The 10922-nt window shown below is 29.2% G+C and overlaps 1 protein-coding gene and 1 long non-coding RNA gene across 2 annotated transcripts; both read right to left on the bottom strand.

The window, feature by feature from the left end:
- Positions 1-1414: 1414 nt before the first annotated feature.
- LOC126842964 (centromere/kinetochore protein zw10 homolog) lies at positions 1415-5951 on the bottom strand. Its single transcript, XM_050580220.1, has 10 exons — positions 5740-5951; positions 5452-5654; positions 4470-5274; positions 4248-4393; positions 4102-4187; positions 2957-3132; positions 2717-2893; positions 2376-2513; positions 2163-2296; positions 1415-1828 (listed from the first exon to the last, which is right to left on the bottom strand). The coding sequence occupies exons 1-10, from the start codon at positions 5771-5773 to the stop codon at positions 1598-1600; spliced, it is 2130 nt and encodes a 709-aa protein (XP_050436177.1). The 5' UTR covers positions 5774-5951; the 3' UTR covers positions 1415-1597.
- A 2453-nt stretch (positions 5952-8404) lies between these two features.
- Positions 8405-10717, bottom strand: LOC126842909 (uncharacterized). The gene is made up of 2 exons (XR_007686383.1): positions 10084-10717; positions 8405-9282 (listed from the first exon to the last, which is right to left on the bottom strand). It is a non-coding gene; the product is annotated as an uncharacterized LOC126842909 (long non-coding RNA).
- Between the last annotated feature and the right edge of the window lie 205 nt (positions 10718-10922).

Genomic DNA, 10922 nt, shown 5'->3' with positions numbered 1-10922 from the left:
TCAAGGACGCTAACCATCAGTGTCACCAATACATATTCTGACTAATAAATGATAAGAAGTCAGGATTACCTCCAGCTCAATCACTGCTATGGATACCTCCGTGATTTACAACTAAACAGCAACAACTACAGGCTATAGATATTAGATCGAAACTTTAAGAAAAAACTACCTGACACCAGACACACATTAAAGATTTAAGTTTTAATTATTGTTAAATAGTTATTAAGATGTAATTATTTTGTTGTGATTTATAGACATAAAACATAAAATCATGACACTAAAGGCTAACTTATATTATAGGTTTTATGATTACAATTCATAATACATAAGATTTTCATATAATCTGAGGCTGTAACGTTTCGTGACTACAGTCAAGGGAACCAACGATTAACTGATTTTCTAGCAATCATCTGGATTATTGAAAACTGCGATTTTAATTAATGATTCTGTTTTTGCTGTAACACGTTTTTTTTCAAAAATTCCATAATTTCTTTCAAGTTTCAACGGTATTTTTTGTTCGTATTTTAACTCATTTTATAGCTGCTTTAGTAATGAACTAATACTATGATGCTGGATCAATTACTCTGCGAGGGTTTTCAACATTTTCTTCATTTCGGACCTTTCAAACTTACTCATAATACCAGATTGTTAAGAATGGTAGGAATCTAGGACATCAAACAACATCCTCAATTTTCAAATAAATCATCTCGCACAGCTTGTACATTAATGGGGAATTTTCTATTTCAGAAATTTGTATGCCTTAATACCAATGTTTACATTAGTTTAAGTACATTACAAAAATTGTTTGCTACTCCCTAAATTGCCTTCATTTGTCAAAAAAAAGAAGAAATGTGTAAAATTTCAGCCTTTTAAGACTACCAAGTGGTTCCTATAGAGTATTATAATTATCCCCATTGAGGTAACACATATGAAATACATTTTTCATTAAAATCACCATTACATGAAAATTTTTATTTTTAAATTTTAAAAAAGTTCTGAAAGCTGACCATTTCACCTTCAAAATATGCTACAAGCCATTTGATCTTGTTAATTTGTATTGAAAAAAAAAATTAATTAAATTATGATTTTAAAATACATATAAATTTTGGTTTTGGCTATACTATAAAAATCTTGTTTGTCTTTTTATGTGCATTTTGATTGTTGGGATTATGGTCTTAGAAAATTTGAAAGACATATTTTTATAGTTAACCTATTTGGAACTTTTTCCACACCAAAAATACAAAAGTGTCAAACCATATACAAGAACCTATCAAAAAATAACTGAACATCCTTACCACCTTTTTGAATCTTCTTTTTAATTTATAATTTAATAAATTGCCCTTCTTTAATATTTCATTTTGATTTTAAATTTAATATATGAAGTATTTCAATTTTAAATAAATATCACAATGACACTTTATACCTCTGTTAAATTTTAAAAAGTGACATTTATAAATCAGTAATTTACTGCATCAAATAACGTTAAATACAAATCACATAACAGAATATAAAAAACATAGTTTTCATAATATAAAAAAGTATGACTCTCAAGTTTTTTTTTGATTCAAATTAAAAACTTGAAACAAACTACAATATCTTATGTTTTTGAAGTAGCCATAATATGTTTTAGTAAAGCTGCTCTCCGATCAGTGTTTTGAAACAAAGCTTTCAATAAACCTTTAATTTGTTCCACAGTCAATTCATTAGCCAATGGTCCTTTACCATCTGCCCATCGATTTTCAATATCTTTCATACTGGAACTCAGAACATAAACTAATTCATTTAATTGCCACCATTTAGGTATATATCTATGCACTTCTTTTGGTTCCTGTAATTTATATATTTGTTACTATAATTTATTAAAAAAAAAAAAAACAATAGTACTTTAATACAGCTAGCCAAATTAGAGCTGCAATCGTTGTAGAACTAGTAGAACAATTCTTTGAACTTGGGTATTCTACATATACAAGTGCTCGAAACGGGTTACACTTAGACATATAGAATTTTGAGTAATCATTATATTTTAACATACATTTAATAAACGAGATTTATAAAATAATTTTAAATGAATAGTATGCAGGACCCTGATGGAAAATCTTCATTAAGTGAGTAACGATTGCGACACTAATTTGGCTGGCTTTAGTATAGGATTTTTAATTTACTGGGAATAAGATTGGAACATCTTTAATAATTTTGTTGAATATATTTGAATACTGTCCAGCTGACGTTGCTGATATATCTTGCAATTTAAACATCATACTGATAATACACTCAAATAGTCCATTACAAGAGTATCCTAAAAATTAGTCATTGACCAAGTTTAGAAAGGTTATTATTTTTTAAATTAAATATGTAATTTTAACTCAATAGTTTACCCATGAATTTACAATAAACTGTAGATGGCAAAATGTTTTTCCACAATCCGCTTAAAACTGAAAGATGATTATAGCACTCGCCAATGCTTTTTTCAACTGAATAACCTAAATTTGAATTTACTGCCATTGCAAGAAGATCTAAAAAGCCAAACATTTTTTTATAATAATATTTTTTAAATATAACATCCTTTTTTTTCTATATATTTTATTTTACTTTATGTTTTATAAAATAATAATAATGTATAGGTAATAAATTCAAAATGACGTGAAAACACGGCAATGCTAACATTGTAAAAGTACCCTAATTGTTATTATTTTTAACTGTTTTTAAAATTACGCACCTGATTGGTTAACAGTTTTTTCCATCTGTATAATTTGTTGCTTGCATTGAGTGTGTAATATTTCACTTGCTAAATTTTTTAATTTTTCAAGTAAATGAACAATGAGAAGGTTTTTATAAATTGGACTCATTTCAGCTAATTTACGCGTAAAATACATTATATTATTGTAAAGAATAGCTGAAAGGAAAACAACAAAAATTAGAAAACATTATTGGTAATTGTATTTCACCACATATTTACCAGACTGCTGAGGATGCAGTTCTAATGTTTTACAATGCTGAAGTGGTATCATGTCACAATACATAATCGTAATGTTGTTAAGTATATCATGATAACGCCATGCACTGCTTTCTGATGTGCTTGACATTTCTGATGTTATGGTGTCTATAAGATTCAGTAATTCTAATAATGACTTGCTGAAAAAATATATTTATTATAGGACATAACATATTTTCCAACAAATTTATTAAGTTTTAATAGTATCACTTTTAGACTTGCAATTTAAAATTATTTTATATAACTAACGGTTTATAAAAAAAATATCTACTTCTAAATTCTGACACTTATTAGATCAGTAGACCAGAGGGATGTAACATAATGTATAGCTCTAAATTAAATTGTTCAAGACTAAATGGAGTTGCAACAATTAACAACTCTAGTGATTATCCAACTTCTGTACTTTTTTGAGTTTTACTATATTTAGGTTAGGTTTTTAACATCTTATAAAATACAACTAATTGTTTACTGAAATTTAACAATCTGATGGTGCCGAGTGTTAATGTGAAATTTAATATAATATACTATTATAAACCATATTTTAAAAACATTACTATAACATTTATGTCTAAAAACTATTATGTATCACTTTAGTAACACATTTGTCAGGCAATTTGCCTTAATTAAGGTTTTTTCTTTCTCATATCCGAGTAGAAAGCATAACATATGTTTACATGAACAAAATTTAAGAATACGAGTTAAACTGGCTGTCCCTCAAAGATTTAACAAATTAAATCAATTTTGTTCTAGTGAATATTTATTTTTTTTAATTAATTTATACTCATTTGAGCTATAAACACGATGGTTTATATTGCTTTTATAATTATTTTTGTGACCGGTCCACAGTTAAATTATTTGGGCATGTATCTAAACTTTTTTAATTATTTCAACTGGTTATTCTCGAATTGTAAACTAAAGTTATCTCTTATGAATACTATCTTAAGAAAACAACCAAAAAAAAAAAATACATTATTAAATATTTCAAGATTTTATACTTTTCTCTGATTTAAATGTTACTATTATTAAAGTCAAATTTTACACTTGCTGGGACCAATCACTCAATAGATGCAATTATGTAATGAAAATTTAATTAAAATTACAATTTTTACCTCACTTTACTTTGTGGATATGCAAAAAAATGTTGACAAAAGCCATTGTCATCTTTAGTATCTTCTTCAGATGTCCATTGCCTTTCCTAAAAATTTAAATATTAATCAGATATTTCCTAATATTAAATTTAATATTATAAACTAACATTGTTAACTTCAATTAGGTCATGCAAATCTTCTTTTATAATACTCCTAGCTTTATCATAATACACTTGGCTAACTTTGTCAAAAAATATTTGATCAATGTTTTCTATGTTTTTGATTATGTCATTATTGAACTCCTCAAAAATACCTAAAATTTAAAGACATAACACAAGAAACATCAAGAAACAAATAAATACACAGAAATTAAAATTACTATTAAATACCTAATTTGTTTAAATAATTATTAAACTCGTATACTGCTTTTAACTCTTCTTGAAAATCTTCAAGCTGGTTATGTTTAACGGGTACAGCATTAAACAATGCAACACTATTGAAAATGTTACAAAAAGGCTGATTTATATAAGATCCTAAATAAGGCATAATTTGAACGTTATCTATATCTGTAGGCAGCATAATCTTCAAAAACTCCAAAACTTTTTTAAGTTTATTTATAATAGTAAATAAAAAACCATCGTCATGTTTTGAAATTTTTAACGTCAATGTAGAATAATGCATAGTTCGGCTAACAGAAACTTCGTAATTCTGAATGATTATTGGTGTTATTATTAAATTCATCAGCTTATTGGCAAATTCTTTTACTTCGGCGTCTAAAGCATCAAAGTATTGTAATCCGTATATACTATCACAGATGTCTTCTTTATTGCCTGATATTTTTAATGTAGTTTTCCAGGATTCTTGGTCATCTAAAGTATTTTCTTCCCATTCAATTTGTTTTCTCCATGATGTGACACAATTAGAATGTAAGACATCTGTAAGCCTTTGATGTTCACGCATTAAATGTTTATATACATTCAATTTAGATAATTGTTCATTATTTAACAATATTTCTTTTGCAGTTTGTAAGTTTTTTATTCTATCAACCAATAATAATTTTGCTTGGTTATCATGCATAAGATTCATACTAACAACAAGCACTTGTTCGATAACATCTAAGCTGAACTTGCTCTCTTCTAATGTAGATTTAAACATTTTTAAATCACACATTGCATCTGCAACTTCTCGCTTTGTCTGAAATTAAAAGTAACAAGAATAAAATAAAAAGTTAATAAAAATTATGATTTCTTTAAAGCAAAAAACGTATTTTTATAAAAAAAAAAACAAGTAAAAATAGAGGAAGAGAGCAAAAAAAAAAATGGAAAAATATTTTAAAAATAGCGCATTAAAATCTATACCTATATAACGTACTTGATTATCAATCCGAGATATTAAATTATTGATTTGACTTGAATAGGACTGAGCAGTATCTAACAATGAGGCTGCATCCCTGGACACAACGGCAAACTTCATGTAACGCTGTTCCATCGCATCTTTGATATCATATTCAAGGTTAGCGATTTTGTGCTTAAGTTCCGATACATTTTTATCCAAGTCTGTCATTTCAACCTCACCTTTAGAAAATGATTATTAAAGTAATACTTAAGAAATAGCTAAAAAATATTTTAATAAAACATCCACATAATAAAATAATTTTACCTGCCGAGGCTAACACAGCTGCTAGGAAACTCATAACTTTTGGAATTTCCCCGATGTATATTTATGAAATAAAAAAGTTAATTGTCAATCAATAATAGTCATAAAATAATATTTTATACAATGTATCTAATGATAAGAGCGTAAATTTACAATGCTGAATGATCAGAACTTTAAAATTTTGTCAGTTAACGAATAGAATCAAATAACAAATAACAATAATGTTCAATCAGTATCATCTGAAGTTACGTACGATCTAGCTCATGTTATCAACATTTAATATAATTATTTTGTACAAGTGATAATCTAACTACCAAGTATATGGTAAGAGAGCAGCAGCTGCAGCTACAACCCCTTGTAGAGAATTGTCTTTTACTCTTATCACTTTGTATGGGTCGCCATATAATATCATCCAGATGAGTAGGCCATAGGGTTCAAACTTCAATGCATTCATCGAGATAAAGAATACACTGTGTAATCTTTACCTCGATGAATGGATGTAACAACCTTTTTAATACATAGACCTACTGAGGTGATAAACATCATGGTATATTTAAGCTATGACCGATCTAGTATTTTAGAGGTTCTCTTGTCGGTATCCAAGATTGTAGCCTACACTATTTATTTATTATTTATGATGTAGCTTCTATCTGGTATCAACAACATTTGTAACACCAACAGACAAAATCCGATAGAGTGCGCTCTAATATTAGAATTTTTAATTTATTGCTGTGCGAACTCAAAAGCATCAGACAGTTTATGCAGAAAGATTTGCACTACCTATATCAATAATACATGCCAAATACAGCTTGATGTAGTTATAAGATAATATATTCGATTTTGTTATCTATAGTCAAGAAACTGCACTTTTTTTAGTTGCCAAGTTCATAATTTTAAAAAGACCAATTACATTAACTTGTTTATATCTTTTTAACCAACGAATGATTTTTTTCGAATAGGTATCAGTACAGACTACTGAGGCTACATTTCTATTGTTTAACATAAATAAAAGAAAGTGGTAAGGTATAGTTGCAACTTGCACCATGATGACAAAATTACATACTGCGTGTAAACCTATTTTATATAGTGTAACTCAGAAGAGCAACCTGAAATATCCCTTGGGGGTCCAAAATTATAATTAAAAAAATATTATCATAAATAATCATGTAAATAATAAATTAAATTTATTTTATTTTATTGTATAAATAATAAAATGTAAAATTTGAAATAAAATTATAAAATAAAGTCTAAACGACGCTTCGAGGTCGCTTAACGATTTATTATTTCTTCGGATTCTACATTAATATCGTAGTGGATATTGAGAGCATCTAGTCCATTCAATCTCGATTCAGATGCAGAGTTTCTTAAAAAAGTTTTGATGCGTTTGAGTGTAGAAAATGATCTTTCAGCTTCGCACGATGTAATTAGAAAATAACTAAAAATAACTTACCCAATTTTCCACTTTAAAAATACTCAAGGGGGGGCTGGACCCGGGACCCCCACTCTTGGTTGCGCCACTGGTGTAACTAAAATAATAACCTCATACCGGACTACTATAAATGACTAAATAATTGTTTAATTAAAAAAAAAAATTATAAACACCAATTAATTATTGATAAATAGCCATTAGAGAGATTGGTTTAGATTGAAAAATAACAGTCGTTAGAATATTCCAAAACAAATTATCATGGTGCGTACAGGTATTGTAAAATTTATACTTTCAAGGTTTAGAATGAAAAACATTTTTTCAAAATTATTTAACTGTTTGTTAATGGACCCGTCATATAAATGTTATTATTAAGAAGACGTGATATTTATTAAGGAGTTAAGTATAGGCAATTTTTAGCAAAATCTTAATTTAAAGCAATGTCTGATTATTAGTTTATTAACTAGAACTCTTTTATGGTAGCTAATTTATTTTTCGGACTATCACAGCATCTTTGTCAGTGTTTTAAAATATTTTTTTCATCTTAACATAGTTACGCAGAATGCGTTTTACTAAGTCCATGGTTATTTTTGCTCTAAAACATTTATTATAAAATCGAAAGATAACATTTTTAAGACCGGGTCATATCTGATTTAAAAAATAAGAACGTAAAAACAAAGTTTTAGCTATTTTAAAAAAGAAAAAAAATGTGATTTTAAATGTTAAATATTAGGTTTATCAAAAAAAAGGATATGATATTGTGTCCAAAATTTTGTTATCTTCCGTTTTTGTTATAGGTATGTATTTTTACTCTAACCCATCTTGAAGCGAGTAAAACGTTCTACGTAGTTAATGTCTTAACGTTGTAAAATTGGCTGTATGACGTTCTCTTAATGTCATAATAATAATTAATTAATTTTTCTTTTTAATATAAAAATTATATTTTACTCGTATCTTTTTAAAGTTATGAATATTCAAAAACAATAGTCAATAATGAATAGTTCACAAATATAATGGCACGATTACTAACAATGTTTTTTTTTTAAACTAAGTACAGCAAATTCTTATTCTGCTCCAATCGTTATAGTACTAGAATAGTAGTAAACAGACAATAAATTATGAAAACTGCTTCGTTAGGTGTATAAAACATATGATTAAGGAGCTCACTATGCAATTTAGTATACACACCTGCTTACTAAATAATCTACAATAACAGGAGTTAATAAAAAACAATACTCAAAATTATTTTAAAACTTTTATTTCATTTTTATGTACAAAATAAATAAATATACGGAGAAGAAAATGATAAAAATAGAAAAAAACATATTTTCCTGAGACCATACAATATTAGAATTGAAGAACAAATATTTGATAAAATTGTAGTTCAGATAAGTCAGTCTTTTTTAAACCTACATTCATTACACTCGCTTTTAAAGTGTTCTACTTTTCTTTGTTATTCTTATTGACACATACAAAATTTCAATTACAGCAATAAAAATAAAAATAAAATAATAATAAATAATTATTACCATTAAATAAAAAAAAATAACATAAGATTTTAAGTTAATTTAAAGTTATTGTCCACATAGTTAACAATACATAAGATAACTGTATTTTAAATCTTTGTAGTATTCGATGTACTTAGTGTCGAAACGAATTCTTAGAAAAACATTGATAGGTATATATTTTTTTTTATTACATACAGAAACCCTATTTCATGGGGACTATGATCAGCTAATCATTACAGATGTCCATATTCCCGATGAAACTACATGTAATCCCACGATGACAATAAAAATGATAATAATAATAATAATAATAATAATAAGTGAGGAGGAAATGTAAATCTTAAAAAAAAAAACAAAAAAAATTAACAATATAACTATTTTTTTTTTTTTTGAGTGTTTAAATAGTTAAAAAAAAAACTCTGTCGCGATTTGTCCTCCTTGAGCCAGAGATATAAATCTGAACTGTGAATATTTTGTCTCTTTAAATAACATTGTTGAGCGATAGCCTCCAACGGACTGTTGTTTGAGGCCAATACGGATGCCTAAGAGTGCCGTGATGGAAGGTACTAGCTTTCGGCACCGCCATTTCGGGATACATGTTTTTTTGTAAACCTGTGACAAAAAAAAATAAAAAATCTAGTTAATAATTTTGAACGTGTACACACAACAATAGAAAATAATCGCAAATGAACCTAAAGGGAGTGTTTTTTCTTTCTGTCGCGCCTGCCGGTAATATTTACTATTGTAATCGCTTGTAATATCTACTATCGCGTTCATACGTTTTTGCGGGCCGTCTGTCGGATAATTTTTACACTTTTTTTTCATATAATATTTATATATACATATATAATATATATTTATTTATTTTTTTGGTTTCGGTCGCCTACGTTCAACGATTATCATCGGGTCCGCCGTCCCACGAACTTCCTGCGAATACATCGGAACACACCTCCTTCACCTTAATCGCGCATATTGTAGTTGAAAACGATTACGACACGAAACGTGCGACGTTGTGTTTTCGTGCGAGACAAAAATCAATACTTTTGATGGATCAAAGAGTTTTGGAAAAATGACCCCCCATAGTAGTCACCGCGTAGAAATACTATAAATCATCGATGGACGGACCAAGGTGCACCGTGTGTCTTCCGGTCTGTGAGAATATTGACCTACAGAAGAAGTCATCGATCCGCGCACGCGACCTCCGGCCTCCAGCGCCGCGGTCCCTGATTAGCGAAAATAATAACATAGGATACTATAACTTTTAATTTTAATTTTCACACCCTCAAGGTAGAGAACTCGTTGCGAAGAAAAAAAAATATTTCACAATTTAACGTCGGCGAAAACGTATGGGGTCGATTAGATAAATGTATTATTATACAAAACGATAATTAATTCCAAGACGTGAACGCTTACCTGATTTGAACATTACGGTGACGGGTATCGATGGGTTTCTACTGCATGTTCAGTAAAGGCCGGTTGGGTCCAGTTTCGGTCCTCCTCCGCACATGTTGATTGTATTGGCTGTCGGCGTGTTGAGAAAAATAAATTTGAGTTTATTTATTTTTTTGTCAATAAAAAAATTATTGGCGATTTTGAAGCGCGGGTGTTTCAGTATAAACCGGTCGGATCCAAACCCATCGTTGATGATTGCGTTCGGAAGGTTAAATCAAATTTCAAAAATAAATTTCAAATCGGTAAAATTGTTTCGAAAACGTGAACACACTTTGGCGGCGAACTGAATTTATTTTTAAAATATATATTTAATACACGAAGGCTAAATAGATGTCGTTCGGTGAAAAGCCGGTAGTAGACTGAATGATGTTGCCCGCGTGCACCCCGTATTTATAATGGCCAGGTAAAAGCCCGGGAAAAATACACACACACACACACACGGTGGCAAACAGGGACGACACTGAACGGCCGGTCAAGGAATTAAAAAAAAAACATATTTATGTATTATATATATATGTTTGACCGAACACGACCGATGACTTGCGGCGTGTGCTTTTCGTCGGTACGTCTGCCGCGATTTGAAAAGAAGGTGTATCTGTCGACTATTACGGAGGAACGAGCGGCGGCGGCGGCGGCGCTCCCACAGGGCTTTTACCGCGGCGCATGCGCACTGACTAGTATTTCCTCGACCCGCCCGTCACACCTTGCCCGGCATATACAGGATGTATCATTTTACAAATTATATCGTGCTCTCCTGATATGGTCTCGAATAGCGACTAATGTTATATTATAAGTATACG

The sequence above is a fragment of the Adelges cooleyi genome, unplaced genomic scaffold, assembly GCF_023614345.1.
Source record: "Adelges cooleyi isolate 19-005CV unplaced genomic scaffold, UGA_ACOO_1.1 ACOO_flye_CR_arks_rails_tigmint_CR_PRNA_574, whole genome shotgun sequence".
Classification (NCBI taxonomy): Eukaryota; Metazoa; Arthropoda; class Insecta; order Hemiptera; family Adelgidae; genus Adelges; species Adelges cooleyi.
This window is presented reverse-complemented; position numbering and strand designations above follow the sequence as displayed.